General features: G+C 46.9%; 1 protein-coding gene across 2 annotated transcripts in view; it reads right to left on the minus strand.

The window, feature by feature from the left end:
* PDGFRA (platelet derived growth factor receptor alpha) overlaps positions 1-15,822 on the minus strand; it is a 34,699-nt gene extending 18,877 nt beyond the window's left edge. The window contains exons 1-8 of one of the 2 annotated variants that reach the window (XM_065633777.1): positions 15,691-15,822; positions 8,625-8,685; positions 6,926-7,240; positions 3,646-3,909; positions 2,819-2,949; positions 1,277-1,448; positions 984-1,173; positions 345-460 (exon numbers count right to left, since the gene is read on the minus strand). In XM_065633777.1, the coding sequence (XP_065489849.1) occupies positions 345-460; positions 984-1,173; positions 1,277-1,448; positions 2,819-2,949; positions 3,646-3,909; positions 6,926-7,240; positions 8,625-8,673 (1,237 nt within the window). In that variant the 5' untranslated portion in view covers positions 8,674-8,685; positions 15,691-15,822. Of the gene's footprint in view, positions 1-344; positions 461-983; positions 1,174-1,276; positions 1,449-2,818; positions 2,950-3,645; positions 3,910-6,925; positions 7,241-8,624; positions 8,686-15,285; positions 15,388-15,690 lie in introns of those variants that run through there. The other variant, XM_065633776.1, reaches the window with a different exon arrangement.
* Positions 15,823-23,954: the final 8,132 nt, after the last annotated feature.

Below are 23,954 nucleotides of genomic sequence, written 5' to 3' on the forward strand. Positions count from 1 at the left end.
CCTTAATTCCTGTAGGACAGAGCAGATCCTAGGCTAGAGCCATGAAAAGGAAGTGCTGCGGTTATGCCACGTCTTCATGTCATGCTAAATGAGCTATCATCCCTGCTGTCAGCTGGAATAACTTAGGCAGGAGGATAAAGTTACTTATTGGTTCAAGGCCAGAGTCAAAGTGAAAACCAGGATCAGGGTACAAGAGCTCCAAGGACTCAGCATGCACACACTCCTTCAGACACTCTGTTTCATGACTTTCTTATCTCAATACTCCAGGGAAACAAATGTGTAAGTAGATCAAGACTTTGCTGTGTGCCATCAGTTCTGGTGGGGAAGGCTTTGGGGCTCCTTACCTTGTATTAGCAAGGAGAAGGTGTAGCTTTTAATCTCATCTTCATTTTCAGCAACCAAAGTATAGTATCCACTGTCTTCTTCCTTGGCCCGGATCAATTTTAATATACTCTGAAACCTGTAAAAATGAGAAGTTTTGCTTGTATTTTAGGGTGGATATAAAAAAAAAATCACTTTGGTGCAATATAAAATCTAGGTATGCAGAGATTATAATGTAGTGACATTTGGCACTTCTAGGATGCCTTTACACTAAAATCATTATTCAAACAGTAAATAATTACCAAAATACAACTGAGAAACAGGTGAGCATAGTTATATTTTGCAGGGATCTGACACAGCCCCCGGTGTTATTGGAAATAGCTAGAAGTTATTGGTGTGGAGACATGTTGGAGAGACCGAAGAGGCTTAGCACTCAGAAACCAAGACTTCTACAGTTTGGAGAGGTTGATGTTAACAAGTGAATAAGAAGAGGAAAATTAGGCATCTCCCTCCAGAGTAGAAAACAAATAAATTATTTTTAAATGCCACTGAAGAAGCAGCAACAAACTGTGGCGGAAAGACAGAGCAGGAGCCGTGCCCAGGTTTCTGCGGGAGAATCTCGAGCCAAAATGGTAAAGTAAGGGTCAGTAGAATATTTTTACCTTGTTTCTTGGACTCTATTTGAACTAGTAACAATCTCAGTAAGATTTTCAATCAGAGTCACGTTATCCTTCAACCAGTACATTTTTGGAGCTGGGTATGCCTGCACATCAACGACAAAATTTTTGACTTCATGTAGATTGACAGCTTCCAGAGGGCTAAACTGAGGCTCCAGGTGAATGAACCCTTTGTCTGTAAATGAAAATGCCTTGCGTAAACAACCCTGTGCAGCATTTTTCAAAAATGGTGTTTTCCAAAATGTTAATTTTTTTGGGACACTAAAATCAAACTATACCATGAACTGTAATGACTACTTTCTTATTCTCCTTAACCTCCTTGGTCGCATGCCGAGCAGTACATTCATAATCCCCTGTGTCTTTCACTGATGCCTCAGGAATGGTCAAGGTGTAAACCAGTTTCTGTGATGGGACTTTGATATCATCAAGTTTTATCAAACCTTTTTCTTTCTGTAGTTTGGAGAAGGAAAAAAGCAAAACAAAACAAAACAAACCTTACTTAAGTAACTGAGCTGAAAGCACACCACCGAGGAGCTATGACCCCACTGAAGTGAAAGCACCCATCTAAACCCTGTATGGCAGAAGAATTACTTACTCAGTCAAGGATGTATTTTTCAGCCACAGGCACAGAAGGTGTGTCTGTAAAAATACACCCTTTTCGGGGCAGGCACAGAAGGGTGAGGGTGTTGAAAGCTCATAGTTTGTTCACACAAAACAAAATATCATTCAAAATTTGGTCAAGCAGACCAAAAGACTGGTTTATTGCTCATGTACTACCTTTTTCTCAGACATTAAAGCTGTGAGGTTTTAGTTTGAATTTTATTGGTTCAGTTCCCATGAAATAGAGTGGATCTTTATCCCCTCCACCAGACAAAAAGCAACCAGTTGCTAGATGCTATGTTCTGCCCACTCTCAAAACAAGGAGACAAGGAGAAGAGTGCAGTGACTAAAAGGATGCTGAGAACGCATGTTATTGTGAGAGGCTGGAATAAAAAATATGCAGGGGGTAGTTTTGAAAGGTGGGATATGGCAAAGATTATAATGTGTAACCTGGAAAATAGAACAGAACCTTCTCAAATCATTTTTCCTCTTGGGCTTACTTAATAAAAGGTGGGGGTTGGGGCCACAATTAGATAGTCACTTAAACTACTCCATCCCTTCAGTGACCAGACTTTTTACATGGGATACTCTGAGATTCTCCATTAACCGGAACTGGCTCTAACCAAGTTTCACTGAATAATAATTTCCACTGCAGGAGGATGTTAAGCCAGTTTGAAAATTTCTGAGGTTCTCCAAAAGTTTTAAGATTTTCTTACTAGGCAGTTCTCATTAGTGAGTAATTAGACTGACTGTAAGAGTCATTTTAATTAACGTCTGCATAGTGAGGAACAACTAAGTCTATGAATCTGAGTCTTTATTGTCCTCTATTATGCCCAATAATCCAGGGTTTAAGAGAGCCTTTTTAGAGGTTCAGACCTCCACAGCAGAGCTCCATGCAGATGTCCAACACATTCCTAGATGTCTCTATTTCCACAACATTTATTTTTTGAATGAGCACAAGACCTGAGAGACAACATTCCTCCCCTTAGAGAATGGACTCCTAGTCACACATCACCTTCTTTTTGTGTTTTGCATACTTACTAACAGCAGGCTCTAACTTTTGGGACTGACTTTTTTTTGTGGTAACCTAAGAGTAAAAGAAATTACTTTGTTTTCTCTACTCATTCAGAGAAGAGAAGACTATTTTTACAACCACACCTTCTTCCCCAATAAGTACAAACATGTAAACAAAAACAAAACAAAACAAGAAAAAAAATTACCACTTTCCCAGGGTAATTCCACTGTAAATTAACCACCTCATTGTCAAAGACCACACAAGTTACTACGATGGTCTCGCCTGTTTTGTAGACAGTTTTAAGAGCTTCAATTTCAACTGGCAGCTGTGAAGTAGCTAAGAGAAAGGAGAAAAGAGAGAGAGAGAGATTTATTTTGAAACAGTATGCAGTTTTCACATGGTATGCTTTCAGGGGGACATTTCTGTTTCACTTCCTCTACTGAGGAATTACCTGGAAAATTCAGTGAAAATACTACTGATTTATATAGATATAAACTTTGTGTATTTAAAGCATGAGGAGTACAGGCATTGAGTTCAATCTCACAAAGAATGATCTATCTGAAATTCCTCTGTGAAAAGGCACTTGGTATAAAGGCAACTTCCCATTTTGCTAATCAGTGACTCTCTTTGAGAATCCACTGCTGGCCAATAAAAACCTTGTTTTCAGTATATTCAAATCATTATATTTTTCAGACTACTTGACATCCTACAGTTTGAAGCTTCTGGGAAATACCAGTCTTTTATGTTTCAGCAAACAGGATGAAAATGCATACATTACAGAAGACTTTTCTTGCAACCATTTGGGAGAGGAGATGAAGTTAAGGTCACTTTATTCTCATGAAAATTGTACATAACCACTGAGCAAACTAGCCACTAAATAACTAGCAATACTTCCACAGAAGCAAGAAGCTCATCACCAAGGAAGTATCTGATAGAAGCCTGTGATCCTGACGCTAATATGGCCCCTACAGCGTGAGGAAAAAACTGGGCTGAATATTCTAACTTTTTTTTTTAATGAATAAAAATAAATACCTCTTAAAATATAGATGAGGAACTCATCAGACTTGAACTCCACACCATTAACCATTGTTTTGCATGTATATGACCCTGCAGGGAAATTCCCTACGAAGCCTTGTTTGCTGTCATAGAAAGCATAGACAGCCTTGTCCAAACTGTTCGTTAAAGTCACTTGAGCACTTGGGTCACTCGTCCGACAAGGGATAACAGTGGGATCACCTTCTTCTACTAGGATGAATTGGTCTTCTGGTATAGAAGGAACAAAAGGCATATCTGGGTCTGTAAAAAACAAGAGGTAATTAAGTACTGTCTTGTTTGTAGTAAGTCCACATACAAGAACTGGATATCAATGACTGCTTATAGATTTTAATTGGAACCAGTACAGTTCATTACTCCACTTTTTCAGAGGTAGGGCATGGTAATTGCATGCAGTGTCTTGGTTTTGTTATTTGATGTGGCATGTAGCGAGGCATTTGACCTAAGAACTGAACAGAAATGGGCTTGGGCTCCTTTAGGATACAGAATGAAAAATGCAAAAGATTCCTCCCACTCTCCTCCCCCCACCAAAAAAAAAAAACCACCCACAAAGTATTATTATTATTCCCCTTAGATATTCCTACAGTGAGGGCAAAAGGATATTAAGTGATAAAAAGCAAGAAAATCACTACTGAGTGTGAAAACATTCACATAATTGCTGGGGACGAAAATAAAGATAACTTCATGTTATCATAGGCAACTATCAAGATATATGTACAGCAAAGATCTTAGGGAAGAATTTGGACTTAAACATCCTATTTTTATGACACAAGATTGTGCGTTTAGGTACAACATTCACTGCACACAAAAATTTATTGAAGAGCCTGCCTTTTCTTGTCACAAATCACTTATTTTTGTCAGTTCGATTTTTTTTCCTTTGGTGACAGCATCTGTCCCCTAACCAATATATAAGTATAAGCAGGGGGGGGAACATGAAGAAAAAATCCAAACACTTTCAATGTCGAAAAGTAGAAATTATTTTCATGTTGTTTATGTTGAACACCATTAAAGCCACATTTCATCAAAAATAGTACAAGGTACTTATCTTCATGCATTTCTAACATGTCCAACATCACAGTTATGAGACATAGTTAATTATGGTCATAGCATGCGGTTTTCAAAATATGGTATTCAACCAGAAAAAAAAAAAAAGCAAACAAATACCCAGTAGTTTTATTTCTTTTAAAGTCAACAAAATACATGCCAGCTTTCCTATCTGGCTAGTCCAAAGTCTGACTTTAAAACATAATTGTATAACATATCCAGCTTAAAAAGCACAGCCAGCAAATTATCTCTGTTTGGCCATTTGGAATAAACAAATAATCCCTGATAGAGTGAAGCTTCTGTGTGAAGCTTTATAATAAAATTTAATAAATCACAATCCAAATCTCTCCAACAATAGACTTTCTGCTGCACTGGCAGGCTCTTTGTAGCAATATTCCAAACACAGCACTCCATCCCAAACACGCTGCCAACTCCATGTATTCATTTTCCCACTGTAATTTAAAACAGAAACAGGATTCACCTAGCTTGTTTTTCTGTGTGCTGTTAGTGAAAATAGGATATTGTGTGAAGTCTCAATGTAATCCTCCTTGGCTAAAGTGTGTTTCTGCCACCCATTGCCCTCCTAATTCATTGCAGGAAAAACAATTGTAAAGACAAAGTTTATAGTGGAAACAGAAACATTCTCTATAATTTGAAGAAAAGGATATGTTACTGCACTTATGACATCTTGATGGTTAGTGAGTGGAAAAAATTACAGGGTGTCTCTGCCCTGCAAATCTGGTAGGCTGATGTCTAGAGGCATTTAAAAACCGACCCAAAAAGCCCTCTTGAAGAAATTTTCCATCTCTTGCCTTGATATTCCTTCACTGAGTGAGTTACAAGACTGCTTAACACCAACAACATCTTCTGGTGATTTGGTTAGAGCTGTTTGGAAATCAAGATACATGTGCCAAAGCCTGCAGCCCCTGCTGGAGCATCTTCTTGCTTCAAGAATGAATGCAAACACTTTACATTTATTATGGAAAATGGAGAAAAAGTCTTGGAAGCATCACTGTCCTCAAGTCACATGTTCTGAACTCCACAAACTTAATGTCACTGCCAAATAGCCTTTAAAACCAGTCCCATTAGGGCTTCATTACTTTTTCCTCTTCCACAGTCTTTCTTGCAGTTGCAGACATCATCTTCACAACATACTGCATGTTTTCAGGATTATTTGCAATCTCTTCTTCTCTGTTTCATTTCCTGTTCAAAATATTTACTGCAAATCTACTGGCTTGATCTTTCCTGGCCCTGCAGTTGTGCCACTCAATCCCCTGAACTCCAGCCAATGCCGAGGAAACATCCAGACGGGGCTTTACAAAGGCAAGCGGTTATGGCTCAGCCTCGGGTGCCTATCTCAGCTATGACAATAAAGATCTTCATCCCGTGGATAGCGCGGAAAGCCTTTAAACAGACTTGCAGTCGGAACAAGGAAGTGGGAAGGCAAAACAGGGGATAGGTACTTCCTAAAAGAAGGCATGCCATTTCTTCTGAGTCCAACAGGTTTTCCACCACTAAAGAGAAAGGCAGCGCAAGGCCTGGGAAGGCTGTGTTTGCTTTGAAAATTACAGGGCACTGCATGGTAGCACCGTATTTTTAATCTTGCATCAGACTAACCAGCAATAACGCTTTTCGTTTCACCCTCCCTTGTGACAGCCACCCCCAAGACATCTCCGCTTCTTGTGCTTCCCAGACCCTGTGCACACATGAGCTTTTTCCAATCCTCAGTTCGAGCCTAATTTGGGTTAAGAACAAGATATGGTCTTCCTCATCTGGCAACTGCTTTAGTGTCAGACATAGCACTGGTTTGGTCAGTATACATCCCAAAACGTCTACCCAAGTGACCCCTGAAAGGACTGGCGTCAACATTAATCCCTACCTCAGGGCCAGGCAAATCTGAAGGCTGGACATGCTCCCACAGCCAACCAGGTCTACTACCTGGTGGTCAGAAGACCTCACTCCTGAAATCGTGAATTCATTCCTCTTCTTGAGAACTAAAACTCTTACCAAAAAAAGTGAAAACTGGCAGAAAGAAAGAGGAACATATCCATAGACTCACAGGGGTTGGTCTTGATTTACACTTTAGGAAACAGCCCTGGGGCCACTTATCTTCCTCTGGCAGCAAATTACCACCAGAAACACATCTCTTCTTAACATCCACGGTTCAGCCCTCCCATCCAAACTTCCCAGTATGGCTGTGGCATCCACCGCTTACCAGGCACATAGATGTAGATGTCCTTCCCTTCCACTTCCCCATCCTCCACTTGAGTGTGGTTATAATAGCAAACATATAAGCCCGTATGAGCGGCTGAGGCATTTCCTACTTGGAGCACTGTCACGAAGAGGCCACTGTTGTTTTCCTCATGTCTAATGTCTATCCTGTGGCTTCCCTCAGTCACTGGGTACTGCCAGCTCACTTCACTGTCTCCAGAGCATTTGAGTGTGAAATTGGAATTCAGCTGTACCACCATTTCATTCCTATTGGGAACAATAGTCGGCAGAGGAAGCTGGCAAAGTGTTAGGAACGGTCCTGCAAAAAGACATGAATAAATAGCATATGAACACACAGAAGTGCCTCAGCACAGGATGTGAAAGAAAACAAAGTGGATCCAGAGAAGCTGTTTTTCTGACCATTTCAGACATGCTGATATCCCAGCAAATTTGTCCTTGTTAAAAGCCAGAGCTTTGCCCTAAGGATGGCAAACGGCTTCCCTTTGAAATGCTAAGTATTTGCTTGCTGACTTCTGTTTGTCAAATCAAGAGGTGAAAGACAGAGGTGAAGTTAGAGATGGTTGACAATCCACACCTCAACTTCCCAGCCCCAAATGTGGGAACTGCTCTGCTGCAGACCAGTGAATCCCACACCATGGCTGCTGGGTCATGGGCATCTTACACGTCCTCGCAGCAATGATCAGGAAAACAACAGTTCTGTCAGCCTTTGAGTAAGCTCACAACTGAAAGTTAGAAACCACTTCCCAAGACCAACACCTGCATTTTACATCTGGCTTCTATTTCTTGCAAAGGGCCGGAGCCGGGGCTTAGATCCAAAATTTGTGCATCAGGTCTACCTCTAGCCAAAATGTACATGTTTATAGCCAAATAAAACTGTAATTCACTGAAATAGATGTTATAGGTGGTACTGGTTTCAGATGCAATCTACAGTTAGAGATTTGCAAGCCTAGGTAATTTGTAGGTGGGCTGGTGCAGGTCCAACTCCCGGAAGGAAAATTAGAGGATCCACACCCTAAAAAAATGGGGAATTCACCAGGGACAGATTTGCTGTTTCAGTCTGCCAAATGACCTGAACAAAACATATAGGGCAGACCATGATAAACAAGCACTTAGGTGCACAGTGTGAAAGTGGGCTCCGTGCAATAAACCATCAGCAGGAATCCAGACTGTCTCTGAAACCAGTTTCTCATTCCTGCACATGTTACCTCAGTCTACAGACCCTTTCTATATTTGGCACTCTGTGGCAAACCCTCCCCTCCCGGCACCATTCTCTCAGCAGATGTTGGGAGGCTCGGCAGGCAGCCCTGCAGCGAGGTGCTGTGGCGTGGGAGGATGCGGGGAGCCCACACAGGCAGCCTCGCCTGCACCACGCTGCTGGAGAAACCCCTTGTGGGACAGGACCGGGACAACTGGAGGTAGGCGGGCTCACTTTCCCTGCACGGCAGACAAACCGGGCGCGAGGTTATAGCAGCTGTAGGGGTGCCGAGTCAACCAGCACAGGCTAGAAAAAGTACCACCTTTTCAGTAGTTCTTGTCTTGGCCTAGCAAAGGGCAGAAAATTGAGCCTGTAGCCAGCTGGTGACCTTTTGGCATTTGTTATTGTAGGCACAATGAAAGTGAATTTAAATAAGTATTTACAAAGGAGTAGAGTCAGAAAGGCTTAGAGGACTGAGGAGCATTACCTGTGAGAAAACATCCCAGGATCAGGAACGTCCGTGGGGAAGTGCCCATAGCTACCAACAACTGAAACAGAAAGAAGGCAAGAGGGAGCCAGTTAATGGACTGAGAACAGTATGAGAGTTGCAGTGTCCTAGCACAGCTCCCCTGCACTCTGCATAGTGGCACAAAGAGAAATGGCCCAGGGACCCTGGCTCACACCCACAGACCATTGAGACACGTGCAACCACCTCCCTGGAGGTACATGGGGCCACAGACACACCACCGGCATGGGAAACGCAGCAGAGTCACCACAACCCCTTCTCTCCACCGGCAACATAGAGAAGCAAAGTCCTGGCACACCCCTGTCTCCAACAGCCTGCAAACAGCTCTGATAGCCACTGCACGCCCAAGGATCGAGCCACAAAACCCCCCCTGCACAGATGCAGTACCCTCACAAGCATCGGTGAGGATGCAGTAAGTTCTGAACTTTTAGCTGCAAGTAGCTTTTGTGGAGAAAAAGCATATTTAAAAGCTACTTTTCATACAAATCATACAATCCTGAGTGATATTTTTGTTTTGCCATTGTACATATGTGTATATATATAGCTTACTGAATACAATACAATACAATAGTGTTTATTGCTTACTTAGCAAGAATTCCCTTGATCGAGAGACATGCTATTTAAAACATATGTTGAAATTTTATAATGGAATAAACCCATGGCAGACTGTAGGCCAGCACTGCCATTCGGAGAGCATCTCTTCTCCCTAACAGTGTGGAGAGTCATAGATCACATGCGATAATTTCAGCTTTCAAACATATAATCCTAAGGCATCAGTCTTGAAGACACAACCATGACAATAAGCATTTATGTAATTTTTGTGCCATCTAACGACATTTCTACTTAAAACCCTCAAGCAGCCTGCTAGATAATTTCCAAAGGAAAATCTCCTACAACCCCTGGTCCCGTTGAAATCAATGGATGTTTTGTTGGTGACTTTAATAGTAACTGGATCTGGCCCAAAGCCAATACAGATTAAAAAAAAAGACTGCATGGAAAAGTCCCTAATCTGAAACACAGACCAAGGAGCAAAATAAAGGATGATGTGCCAAGACAGGGACTACTTCTCAAAGGTTCCGGAGAGTTTCTATCCATCCTCTGGTATTCAGCTCATGACACTGAGTTAAGAAAGCACACAGGTACATGTAGTTATTATGACTATGCCAGTGCTGTATGGGAGTTAAATGATTATGACATGCCAAGGCGTGTTTTTGAATTAGTCCCTCTTTCCCTTTACAACATGTGGAGCAGACAGCGTGCTTCTGAAAAGCAAAACATATTTGATACTTGACTCAAACCTAAAGGGCTCAGAAGCAGGATTAGAAGACTTACAAACTACCAGCCTCAAAAATATGTACAAACAACTTCAGAAATTCAGCTGACAACATTCCAGCAGAGAAAAGGCATTTTGCCTGATTCTTCAATTAGCAACAATTGCCATGTGTTTATGTATCTGTCTCCCATTGATAACAGACTCTCGGACATCAAAGTCCCTGAGTCTCAGCCTCTTTTTTCATTTTTATCACATTTATATCCCGTAAGTATTTTTTTCTGATAAAGCAACCCACTGTAAATCTTTAAAGACTTACCAAGGTCTGCTTTATTGATTTGACTCCTAGCTTCCCAAGATCCGCAAGACAATGTGCAGTTTTGCAGACTATTCAATGCAAGTGATGCAGCACAGAAGGAGAAAACACAAACCTAGCTCAGCTCTTGCACACCAGTCTGAAGAAGCTCTGCCAAAGTGGACTTGCATTGCTGCAGAGCTGTCTGTGCATGTAGTGAGGAGTGAAGCCCCATGACTATGCTGATGCAAGTACAGGTGATGTCATTTCCAAAGTGCTACTTCGAATTTGCTGTCTTGGTTGGACTGCCATAGAAATCAAGAAGAGCTGAGCGCCTCAGTCTACCATTGCAGTTTAAAAACACAAGGACTTAAACAAATTTGTGTTTTCCAGCTGGCTATTCTTTCACAACCCAGAGCTTTGATCTTTCTCCAATGACCTGCTAATCTCATCAAGACCCAGAGCAACACTTCCACACTGTGAAAGAGAATAATATACTAAGGATTCACCATCATCTGTACTCAGAATCTATTTGAATTGGATTTAATTACACATGCATCCAACTTAAGCATGCTAGAGTCCCATCTAGAGCATATCCTCGCACATCAGTGCTGAAGTCAAGGTTTAATGTGAGAACAATTTCCCACTTCTCATTTCCACAACACCAAACCGCTACACTTACCACGGTTTTGTTTATTTACAATCACCTAATTTTTTGTATGCACTTATTTGGCTTGTTTACCTTCCTTGCAGTAGAGCAGCACTCTTTGTCCTAAATCAGCTCTGAGTAACAGCATCAGGTTCAGTTCCTAACACCATTCTATCAAACCATAAATTGGCATAACCTCGCTGAAGCCAGTAGATTTATGCAAGCTGAAGCATAACTTTGAGCCAACCTTAATTTCTTGCATACCTTGAACATTGCTAGCTAAAATAGAAACCTGGACATGTATAGTGAAAGCTAGATGATGCCATGAAGGGTTTGCCAAACTCTCTGCGGGGAGACTCGTTGCCCAGGGTAAAAAAGTCTTGCATCTACTTTAACCACTGGGTTTTGAAAGGAACTGACTGAAATGTTGGTATCTCTCATGTGCTTCAATGAAAGAAAAATCAGGAAAAGAACATCTGAGGAACTGTTATCAGCAAGGGCTCAATCTTCTAAACACTCACTGCGAAGTGCTGGCTTCCTATCAAGAATGGTTTTGTTGACTGCACCATAGAAAACAAAAGCAATATCCAGAAAGCTGATGAAAGTATGTGATTAGAAAATGATTGCTCTACATGACCTAGAGAGAAAGCACGGTGGTGGACCAAGAAGAGCCAGCGGTATATATTTTTTTCATATTGCTGTAAATCGGAGACCTCTTTCAAAACAGAAAACTAGCCGACCTACCACAAGACTGGAGACTATACAGACCTCTCTCCTGCCAGCTACTCAGTCACAACAGTTCGTCCTCTTGGCCACAGGATGGCAATGTTGATCCACATTAATGAGACAGAAGGCAAAGCTAGTCTCCCTAGCACATGGAATCTAAACTGGGTCTCCTGGATCAAGTTAAAAATTCAAAATTCTTCTATTTTAATTTCATGAGAGTTCTCCAATTTAAAAAAAAGTAATAAAACCAAACTGGTCCCTATTGCTATGTATTTGCATAAGTGATAGAACAGTAGTTGGATTGCAAATCTTGGCACGTAATGATGTGATTATGCTGCTTATGAGAGGGCTGGATAATTTCAGTGGTGATTTTGTCAGAGTGGCAGTCAGTCCTTCTGGGAAGACTGATCTTTTCCAGGAAGAGCTACAACAAGCCCAAGAAAAGAGGAGGACATTTCTACCTTGTGGTATATGTCACTAGCCGAATGTAAAGGTTCAGAAAGGACCTCCTGAAACATTTATTGTTTCTCTATTCCCAAACTGCAACCTCAGTTCTCCACAAGGGCAGGGCTGCCCCACAGCACTAACAGGCAGGTCTAAAGGTTTCACTGGGAAAAGGCACAAAGGACAAAAGAAAATTTCTTCAATGCAAAAGACTGGCACAAATGTTCTCCTAAAATGAAGCTTGTTCCACAGCCCTTTACAAGTATTTGCATCCAGCATAGCCTGTATGCAAGAATAACTACACACCAAGACTAGCCCAGTGCTGGGCTCCTGCAGAGCACTTCAGGTTCTGCAGGACACACGGTGATGGCTGCTACCCAACGAGCCTTCCAGTCAGCCCTGATTCTTCAGCCAAACCCTCAAGGACAGACTCCACCAGTCAAGGAGCTAAAGGTGGAGGGAAATTTGTAAAGTTTAAATTTCCTCACTTAGTCCAAAGAGGATTTTCCAGACTGTCTCAGCAAACAGACAAGTATTCCATCTCACTTAAGTTCTCAGGATCAAACCAAAGAATACCTCAGACCCCAACTCAAGTGCTCAGAAGCATTGCATGGAAAAATCAATCCATCTCTGTTGACCACAAGAGCTAGGAAGCCTAGCTGTTGCAAACTTTTCCCTTGGGTGCGCACGCAAAGCTTTATTGGCTTAAAAGAGATGAGTCAAGCAGGAGCTCAAGGCAAGAGGGAGAGAAAGGATTACTTGCTTACTTGCTTGCTTTTTTAAAATTACCAGCAATTCTTGCCACCACCAGAAAAAGAAATCTCTCAGAAGTCATTCCCTAGTCTTTAATCAAGTGAAGCAAACATCTTCTATTAAAATTTTCACAGTTCATGCACAGAAGCAGTGCCATTGTGGCCACGATGACCTAACGATGCAAGCGAGGCAAGGAGTGTACAAGGTTATACATTTCACCCTCATTTTTAGACCAACTGGTATAGCTGGAAATAACCAGTGAGGTCTGGGGTATGCAAGACTTTTTCTGCCTATATACATTGTACTCAAATCCTAGCTTGGTACTGTAGTACTGTAGAGAGGTATTTTATTAAACTATTTATTACTTCCTGCTTTCTTGAAACCTAATACCTATGTATTATTCTCACAGCTGCACGAAGATTTCCCATACATCAAGGAACAAATAACAGTGAAGATGGCCCCAGTACCCAATGGTAACCAGACTGGCACATCTCCGGCCCCTTGCTGCCTGGAGAGGACTACTAGAACAAGGGGTCTCATTTTAAAGCAGTGGGAGAGCGCCGGTAGGCTAGGAAAGCTGGTTTGCTTGTGGACTCCTAAATCCCAGGGCTTTGTGCAGTCTCATTTTCCTTCGAAGTTTTTTGGGGGTTTTTTAAGCCTTGAGGTTGCCTAAACCACTGTTTAGCTGAGGGCCTTTCTAAAATGTTCTTTGTTAATTAGAAGCTAAAACCAAAGTCCCTTGCTGGGAGACCTTTCCCTAACGTTTCTAGACCCAGAGTTAAAAGTCGGATCTCAGCAGTTCAGATTTTGATCAACCCATGACAGAGGAACCTTTGATGCCTGTCTCCTTGCTTTGATCCCGTGTCTTGTGCCATCCAGGGACATGGAGTTAAGGCAGCCAAACTGGGACCCCAACTGGGCTCTGCATGAGCCCTGGGAGATGCCGAGGGCATAACAAGCCCCCCTTCCCCCTGGTGCGCCCCGTCGGGCAGACAGTGGGCAGCCTACGGCCAGTGGGGATGGGGATGAGAAGGATGGGGAGGGTTACATTTACACTCTCGAGCCCACATCAGCCTGCGGAGGCTTTCCAGAGCCTGCCTGCCCGCGGGGAGCCCGGGCAGCAGCCCGCAGGGAGCGGGGCAGCAGCGCTGCCGCGGCTGCCCCTTCATCCGCGGCCTCTCGGCGGAGCCCGACGGCTGGAGCTGCTGTTGATCAAAGGCTGCCCGGGACACCGAGCAAACCTAGCAGAGATGGCAACTCCCAGCCACTCCGCTGTTTGTCTGGGAAACAATAGGAAAGCCTTTGCCAAACTGGAGAGATTTTTTTTAAATTTTTTCTAATGCGAGGTAGCCAGGAGAAAGAAAAGTGGGGTAAGGGGGACAGAGAAGAGCAGAGCAAAGCCGTGTTTCTCTCCGGGGCTGGCTAATTTTGCTGGCGCTGCTACCCGCGGGTTTCTTCTCCAGCCCTCTCCATCAGGCGAGGCATGGACCCTGAGGGCGCGGGGTCTGGAAAGGAGGTGGGAGTCTCGGCATGGGGACCAGACGTTGCGTCCTGGCTCTAAGCTGTGGGACCAAGGGAGGGCGACGTGCTCTCAGCCCTGGGAACGGGTCCATCGGTCCCCATTTGGGCCGAGGTGATGCCCTGTCCGTCCCGGGTGCGCAGCTTTGGGCCCCGGAGGAACACCAGAGAGATGGAGCATTTGCAAAGACCGCGCCGAGAATGCCGTCGAGGGGTGGTGGAAACCTGCCCCCGGCGCGGGCGAGAGCCAGAGCATCGCCCCCGCCTCTGCCCCAAAGCCTCCTGCCGGGGTGCGGGCAAGCCCCGGGGGCTGGCGGCTGCGTCCGATGGCTGCTGCTGCCTCGCTAGTTCTGTCGATGCTGGCTCCAGAAAAAGCTGTCCAAGTCCTGTTCTCTGGAACGGCTCCTGTGGGATCCGCGTCCAAAAATGTTGAGCAACGCCGCAGACAGCCAAAAAGCCATTTCCTACTTGCTCCTAGGACTTTTCCAGGGGACTCCAGCCTGGCAGAGGCTGGCAAGTTTGCAATCTTCGCGCTTGACAAAAATCCAAACGGTGGCCGCGAAGATTTTGCCCACCCTCAGGGTAGGAGGCGGTGGGCTCCAGCAGTCCGGCGGGGCATGCGGCAGAGCTGGCGTTCCCCTTGCGAGAGAAGGCTGTAAACTGGAAAGGCTCCAGGTACCAGTCCTGCCTAAATTCAGCATCTTCCCTTCCTCTGAGACGTGTAAAAAAAAAAAGACGGGGCGCGCAGAGATGGAGATCGGGCTGCTTGCGGGGAGGTTTGTGTGCGTGCCCCCTCCCGAGATCTCGGAGCATTTTAGGTTACCCGGGCACGGGGAGTGAGGTGGGAAAGGGAATTCGAAGAGAGTAAGGTGGCGAAAAACAAGGGATGGGGGAAGGGACGAGAGAGAAGCGGGGTGAAGGCAGCAAGGGATGCGAGAAAAGGGGAAGCGGCTGAGCGCGACCCTACCTTATTTTGTCGGAGCGCGTCTCCCCGTCCCCGCGGGCGGGCACCGCCGCTTCCCGCGGAGACCCAGCGGGTCGCTCCCGCCCCCGCGGCAGGAATGCGGCGCGGTGGCCCCCGCCGTCCCAATGTGTTTGTCATTAACGCTGCCTGCGCCGCTCGCCGCCGCGCCCCGACGGTCCGCGGAGCGCCGGCCCCCCATTTCCCTCCGCGGGGACCACCGGCGCCCGCCGCCGCCTGCGCCCCGCGGGACGGAGCCCCACGCCCGGCTCAAAGCATTGAGGTAGGGGGACAAATAAAATAAAATAAAAAGAAAAAAATACAGTGTAGCGGGAAAGAAAAGAGGAAAAAAAGCGGAAGAAAAAGTGAAAAAAAAATGAAAGGGTAGGGAAACTGCCGCTCACAGCTTACCTTCTCCTTTATAATCCGCAGCCCCAGTCCTGCAGATTGTAAAATATCCAAAATACGTCCACGTCTTTCGTGACTTTCCCCACTCGGCCGCGCTCCTTCCCTCCCGCTCGCCCTCCCTCCCGATCCGACTGTAATGGTCTCACAAACCGCGTCCCGTAATTGATTCAATGTTATAGTCCATCCTTCCAAAACTAATCATTTGCTTTAAGTAAATAGCTGTCAGGAAATGAAGCCCCCCTCCGGCCCCTTCAGAATAAGAGCCGCCCTGGCTCGCCCGGCGCCCCCAGCCCCGCGGCCGGAGGCGGGCGCGCCGGCGGGAGGCTCTTACGCAGGCAGGGGGGCCAATCTCTGCCTCCAGATTTCACCAGCCTTGCAGGGGAGGGGGGAGGTTAGCCATATGGCAGGGGCGAGGGGGAGGAAAGGGGAGAGTTTTGCACTGCAGGGGGAGAAAGAAGAAAAAAAAGAAAAAGCCAACCCAAAAAACTTTCATGAAAACTCCGAATGCTCCCAATTTCATGAATGAGCCTTCCCTCCTCAAACCCTCTAGGACAGTGGGTCGTGCGCCGGGCTCGGTGTTCACGGTCACAGTGTGAGTTTATGGATGGGGAGGTTGATCTGGAAACGAATTTGCGGCTTCCTTGTGTCCTTTATACACCACTGATCTTGGGCTTGGGCTAGAGAGACGGATGGACGGCCGAGAGCCAGCCGGGAGCAGGAGGCACTGAGAGAGGGGGAGAGACGAATCACTAACATTTAGGAATGAAAGACACAACGAAAGGTAACCTTCGACAGGAGCCAGCCCCCCCAAACCCCGCTGCTCCGCCGGGACCGGGAAAGCTCTTCTGTTGCTCTCTGCCTTTGCTTTGCCCAGCGCAAAAAAAAACCCCAGTAATGACCAAGACAGCGGGCACGGCGAGGGCCGGAGGTGCCTGCGGAGGCGAGGGCAGCGCACGTCCGAGTCCGTCCTGTTTGAACACGCTCCAGACGGAGCTTTGATCCTCGCTGGGGAGCCAGCACCGGGTATCTCTGCTTTGTTGGCCGTCGCTATCTGCTGGCGATAAGGGGTGGCCGGGGGAGCTGCCCTCGCAGCCCTTCTGCTGCAGGCTCCGTGCGGAAAGCGGCCGGCGGGGCGATGCGGCGGCCGCGGGAGAGGGGGCACTGCAGCCCCAGGAAAGGCGCAGCGCGGGAGGCCCTGCCCGCCTGCCTCCTGGGGAGGGCACCGGCCCCAGAGCTGCGCCCCGGGGCTTCTCCCGCTTCCTCTCCTCCCGAGTCTGGCCCTCCTTCCCCGACCCCTCTTCCCTTGCACCTCTTTTTTACTTTTAGTATTAAACAACAGAAAATTTGTCCTCGAAGTCAAGCGGCAGGATCCGATGCTTTTTCTCTTTCCTAAGCGAAGCTGAATTAAGCCTCTGAAGCAAAGATGCCCCGAAGGGAACGGGGACAGAAAGCAAAACCGTCTCCCCTGAAAAGCACGCTCAGGCTGAGGTGCCCCGGGCTGGGCTCGCAGGGTCCCCGGCGGTGTTCCCGGCCTTTTGCACGCCCTCCACTAGTGCATCCTCGGCTCGGGTGAGTGCACAGCTCCGCTATTGCTTCCACATGTTCCTCCAGGAAATCATCGGAGTTGGGGCTGTGAGCAGCCCCTGGTCGGAATGCTAACAGGATACCGTAATGCTTGTGAATAAACAACAGGCTCCCAGTGAGTCAAAAGCATGGCCAAAAAAAAAAAAGGGGGGGGGGGGAAAGAAACAAACAAACAACCCTGCACCCTGGAACTCTCTACCTGGGCGGGGGGGGCGAGCGCACTCAGCAACCTGAACCCCTTAATTTGTGGAGGGCAAGGTCCTCTCATGATTTGGGTCAGAGTTGCAGGCTCTCACAAATTTAAGCCGCATAAAGATGTGCGGTTCAGACCGACGACAAATAACTGCCTGGGAGCTCCGAGGCGATCCCGCCCTGCCCTGCCAGGCTCGGGCCGTGATTTACCGGCGTGAACGTATCTGGTTTAACGTGCGAGGCGATGGCGGTGATTCCTGGCGAAGTACCGCCAGGATGGGACATAATGCGAGAGTTACCCTCACAAAAAGAAAGGAGCAAAAGGAAGGGGAGGACGCGCCTTCTGGTTGCAATTACCTGCCTCATTTGAATAATGTCTTTGTCGTGATCATTATCGAGCGGTTGTTAACGGCTTCCACGTGGGATCTCACAAGACCCAGCGAAAAACAAAAATTGCAAATTGGAGCACTGGCAAAGCTGCCGGCCCGGCCAGCCTGGCGCTGCGGGCGGGGAGCCCGACGGCCTCTGTGGGGAAAGGGACGGTGGTGTCGCCGTCGCCCAGGGCCTCTCCGGGGAGCAGTGACACTTTCCCCGACGTGGCTTCACCCTTCCCCACGCGAAGGACCGGACCGCACTGTCCCCACGCTCGCCGCACCGGGGAGAGACCGCACAGCCCGGGACGGGCAGCTGCTGGGCCGATCCCCCTCCGAAATGCCGGCGGTGCCTATGGATTGGTCCCGCGCAGAGGAGGTGGTAGTTAAAATAAACCCTCCAGGACGGGTCCTGAGCTCTCCCCCCCGCCCCGTGCGGCTCAGGGGGGTCCAGTCCAGGGAGGAGCGGGGGACTTGGGGTTAGCGAGAGGACAGGCTGGGGGTGGGGGGATTTGCACCACTGCAGCCCCCTCTCCTCGCCCCTCTCCTCCCGCCTTCCCCTCCCCTGAAAGGCTGGAGCATAAGGCATCCCGCTAGCGTGTGTTTATGCGGCAACAGATGGAAGCTGCACGTCTTAAACAAAACTGCGGCGGCCGGGCTAGAGCCACTCTCGCCTGTTTATGCTCCCAACCTGCCCCCCCGGGGGTGTGTTCCACCCCGCAGCGCCCGCAGAGTCCGGGCAGCGAGCTCCGACGGGGCGGGTTTTTGCAGGGCGGCTCGCTCCGCTCTCGGACGCTTCCAGGGGAGCTGGGAGCAGATCAGCGCCCCCCCATCCTCAAGGAGTCCCAATTTGCTGCGAATAATGAGCCCTGCCCTGCAACTCGCTCCCAAGGGTGAGCCGGGCAGCGTTTAGCTGGCTGAGGCTATTAGGCAGCCTAATAGGTGGCTCATGTGGGGTCTGAACGGCCTCCTGCGGGGCGCGAGCGGGCGAGAGGGGGTGCCCCGGCTCGGGGCCCCGCGGGAAGCCCCGCCACGGGGCCGCAGCCTTTTGTCTCGGTGGGAAGGCAGGTCTGGGTTTGATTATCGTTACCCATGTTGCAGAGACGCACGGTACGGGGGTCAGCCGCAGCCGGCTCAGGCTTTTGGAGCAGGAGCACCAGTCTGGTAAAGAGCAGCTCCAGCCTGGAGCAGAGACCTCTCAACCCCCCGAGTGAGGAAGGAGGCAGAACAGCCTCTCATCGTCGCTATAAATCTGTGCTCGCATCTACCGTGGAGGGAGGAGAACACAGCGGTGAGGGCTTCCTGCTACAGAAGGAGAGCAAGTCAGGGGACCGCCAAGCCCCCTAGCCCCCCCGGGAGAGGTGTGCTGCCTGCAGGAGGGCACTGTGTGCATTTGCAGTCCTACCAGTTGTTGGGGTGGGGGGTTTTGTGTTTTAGTTTGTTTGTTGTTTTTTTCTTTCCCTCTTTCCACAGCATCAGATTCTCTTATTCTGTTTGTTCAAAGCGATGTGACTCTGAATAGCAGGGATTCCGTATTACCGGGAGAGCAGGAAGCCAGACAAAAGAAATTATGGGCTGCCCTGAGTTGCCCAGTCTGCCCTCGCTAACCTTTATTTTGATTCTCCACATGGTTGGTTAAGGTAGTTCCCCGTGCCCGTCGTTTTCTCACTGAGACCGCTGCTGCTGCAACGTTTTGCCTTCATTGTTCCATTTGGCTCTTGCCATTAAAAGATGCCAAAACAGCCGTGGAAGCCTTAATGTTTGAAAAACAAGCTTTGTTTTTCCTTCTACTCCCGCCCTGACTTTTTAACTGAAACAGAATGAAAAGGCCACTCTGGTTCAGAAGTGGCCCGAACCTAGTTGATGAGGTAGAGATGAGGTAAGGCAGCCCAGAAAGGCGAGGGGAAGACGGGTTGTTCCTCCCGCCAGCGCTTCACCAACGCCTTGCTCCGCCCTTCGCGCTGCCCCAGCCCCCCAGCCCCCGGGGCGGGGAGCCCCCGGAGCCCCCCTTCACCACCAGACGTGGGTGCCCGGGCAGCGCCGCCGCCGCCCGTGACACTAGAGGGCAGCGGAGCCCGCGGGAGCAGCGAGACCGGCGGAGCCGGGGGCATCGGGCGCCCCGCCAGTCTCTGGTGTTTCTGTTGTTAATTACGGGATCGACCGGGTTTGGTGAGGACGGGGAAGACGGGCTGCCCTCCCATCCTCGAGAATCTGAGGACTTCTTCCCTGCAGGTCCAGCCCTGTACGTCCCCGAGCTGCCGTGAGCCGGGCTCAGCAGCTCGGGATGTGGCATGCTGCAAGTAAAGAAGAGAGAGCAATTCCTCCCGCGCCACAAATGAAACGTTTTCTCTCTGAAATCAAAGGACCTCCTCTGCTGATTCAGCCCAGGTTTGATTTCGGTTCATAACTCCCGAGACTATTATCTCTGCCTTTGTTCTTTCAAGCTGCAGCAATTAATGGATTACAGCAGGACACAAACACAGCCAGACCAGGCTGCTTTGGTTCTTTGTCTATTTACTATTAGTATCAGCTTTGCTCTCTCGGGCAGCTGTGCTCAGGGACTCAGCCCTGAGATCTGCATGGGGAACCTGGCTGGTGCGGAGGCCACCCTGGACATAGTGGTCACAGTCACCCTGGACACAATGGGCACAGGCCAGCCCTGGTCTGTGTCAGCATCAACCCCCACACATGCCCTGGCTGACCTCATCCACTGTACTTCCCTCCCATGGGCACAGAAGAGCCAAGGTAGTCTGAGCATCGTGAGGGAGGAAACTCAAGAGAGACAAACCTGTTTACTGACTATCCTGAATTGCCTATGCTCCAGACATGGGATGTCATTTTTTTGCTTCATCTCAGGACAGATTTTCTTCTGATGCTTAGTGATAAACAACACATCCCTTTGTGATGATTTGCTGTAGAATAACTGGAGCCATGGCCAAGGTTTCTGAATTGTAATTGGCCTTCCAAAAGGATCCCTCACCTCTGCATATTTCATGCTCCAAAATACCATGACAAACAAAACACTGTCCCTCTGTTTCTGTGGCAATGGAGATTCTAAGCATAGGTCTCCTCATGCCAGAGATGAAGGGGAAGAAAAGCCATCAATGCCTCCTAAGAGCATGAAGAGTTGGGGTTTGTATGGAAACAGTGGAGGTTTTGAGTTTCATCCAATACTTTCCAAAACAGGCCAATCCCTAATCCGCTATTAAGAACTGCAAGGATCAGCATTGGTATTGACAAAATCAGCAGAAAGCTCCAGACCTGGAAATAAATGTAGTCATTCCTCTTAGTCATTGAATTCAAGCATTCATTTTACTTATATTTACCAAGATAGTGCTGGAGGTGCATTGGCAGGAGGTGTGAATCACATTGTCATTCTTGTTGCAGCGCTGTGTGTTTCCTCTACTCAGACGCAAAACTGAGGTCTGTTCCGTAACAGTAATCTGTGATGGAAGAAACGAAACAGATGCAAATCACACATAGAGCCACTCCAAGAGTGCCGGTGACTGAAGCCTGCACACTCAGTTTTCTTCCTTCAGTTGGGAGGCAAGAGGGACTGACACTGAAAAGTCAGGGGAAACTGTTCCTCTCTTTTTTGTAACTTCTAGAAAAGACTATTTGGGCTTTTCCTTTTGTCTGAGGTTAACCAGATTTCATTCTGAGCTTCATCTAATTCTGCGGGGAACACTTGCTACTTCAGTTACACGTTCATTTGCCTGTGCATTGTTGACGATCCTTTAGAGTACTCCATTATATGCACTTCAGTTGAGCAAGGTGGTTGAAGAGGAAGAAATAAGAAGTGAGATGAGAGGAAAATGCAGAGATATGTCCCTTCCTGCAGCCATGGCAGTGAAGCTACAGCTCAGGCTCAGCTCAGCCAGGGGAGCTCTGGCATGACTCATGAACAGAGGATATAGCAGTATGTAGGTAGATGTCGATCCTTGGACTTCTGGCTGTTTTAGTCAGATACCCCAGTTTTTAACCTAAATTGTCTTTTGAGAAAGTGTCTAGTGTGAAAACTGGGACAGGTTCTGCTTTGTGTAAATCTGGTGTAACTCCAGCTTCAAGGGAAATATGCCAGATTGAATCTGGTATAATTACAATTAAAAATTGGCTCTGGAAGACTTTTCTTTGGCAATAAAGTTAGAGAAGTACTGTGAAGAAAAATAATTCAAACCAGAACATTGTTTCAGTGCTGTTTTAAATAACATATGCTATAGGAGCCTTGAAAGCATTTGTTCTCCATGGCAGCAGTGGTTTAAAACTTTCGCTTTGGTTCCACTAACCAAGTTAACCCTTGATAACCAACTGTGTTTAAAATATGTTATGTACAGAAACTTATCATTTTGCAGGCATTTCCTCCAAATTAAAACAAACAAACAAACAAACAGTTAAAATGATGTGATTGCTGCTGTGGCAGTAGCAAGTTTCTTCTTGCTGGTGAGCATTTCACTCTTCTAGCCACAACACAGGCACGGCAATGAATCTGAATTTATACCTCACTTGTCGACAGTTTTTTTTATGGTGAAAACCTTGTTATCTGACTGCTAAACTCAACACACTGGCTTCATGTCCCTGGGAAGCAAACTCTGAAAACAGTCACGAAAGGAATGCTGAAAAACTGAAGATCCATAAATTACTAGACATTTTTCTAGCTCCTGTGAATCAGACAACAAGATGTCCTTTAGTAGTTTCTGTGTCCAATATCACTTCATTTCTTAGGCCCATGTCCCTCATAGAAACTATTTCACCATAATTTGATTGTATAATAGTTGGTGAGAAGACACTGGCTGATTTTTTTCAGGCCTAACATTCAGCTCCAACAAAATATTGTTCTCTTGAGTGGTCCCAGTTTTTCACCACAGGTTAACCAGATCTTTCTTCAGAGTCTGTAGGAAAAGAGGGCAAAAATGAGAATCAGCTGCACCTCTCTTTGATTCCTTGTGGTGTATGAAAAGCACTGACTTGGAAAATTTGTTTTGCTCTTTTAAAGTGTGGTTGGGATGTAGGAGTCAAATCTTGTTTGTTATTTCAAAAGTACAGGAATACCAAGCCTTGTCCACCTTCTTTTTGCTAGAGGACTCCTTGCTGAATCAGTGAACAAAGACGTCATGGTGAAGCTGACTCTTTCACAGAGCGACCTTTTCAAGTGCTTGTTGAGCAGGTTTGTAGAGTTACGGAGCAGTGAGACACACATCATGCCCCAGTGCCACGAGCTTATCCACCATCCTTCCTCCGCCCTGCATGGGTGCCTCAGAGGGATGCAGGAAGCAAACGTGGGAGAGCCCAGACCTCAGCTCTGAAAAGACCTGTACTGCAAGAGCCAGGAAGATGGGTACCAGCCTGATTTTACCGATTTGAGGTTTCTCTCATAAAAAGGGAATAATGGGATAATCTCTCACCTTCCTGGACCCTATTCCCATCTGTGTTTTGCTTCCTTTGTCCCACATTAACAGGCTACGTGCCGAAGAAATAGCTATAAGGATACAAAAAAAGTCCAAATCAGAACAATGCTCTTTGCTGGCTCTCTTTGTCCATCAATTGATGACACCGCAAAGAAGGAATAGAGTAGGAACAGGTCACTTCATCCCTATTTTCTATTTTCATAGTCAAAGGGAATAGAAATGTGCTCTCATTGTCAAGAGAATACAGAATTTCCTTTCCCTCCCTCTTTGTGATGGGAGAAAACATTTGTAGAGCCAAAGTAAATCCAAATAAATTCTCCCAATTCCTATCTATCACTGAACTTATATTTTCTCTCCTTAGTTATTTTTCTCCCAATATGCTTTATGCTACTATAAGGAAAAAGTACAGTTTAATCCACACCTCTATGGAACTTTCATGTTAAGAAAACTGCAAGCAGAGTCTCTGGTGGTCTGAATGAATCTATGAGGCCTGCTCTGATTATCATTTTCCAAAACATAGTAGGATTTAGTCAGCTTGACAAGATGAAGGGTGCAAGGAAATGCTTTACTCCACAAGCATCAGCAGCTGCGCAGCTGGGGGCTGATCAAAACAGTGCTCCGAAGTACAACTGTAGCCTTTGCCATTAGCAGGAAAGTCATAAGTATGCAGCTCTGCTTATGGGAGATTAAAATATATAGGTTGTTAGACAGTTTG

Source organism: Caloenas nicobarica, chromosome 4 (assembly GCF_036013445.1).
Source record: "Caloenas nicobarica isolate bCalNic1 chromosome 4, bCalNic1.hap1, whole genome shotgun sequence".
In the NCBI taxonomy this organism is placed as follows: Eukaryota; Metazoa; Chordata; class Aves; order Columbiformes; family Columbidae; genus Caloenas; species Caloenas nicobarica.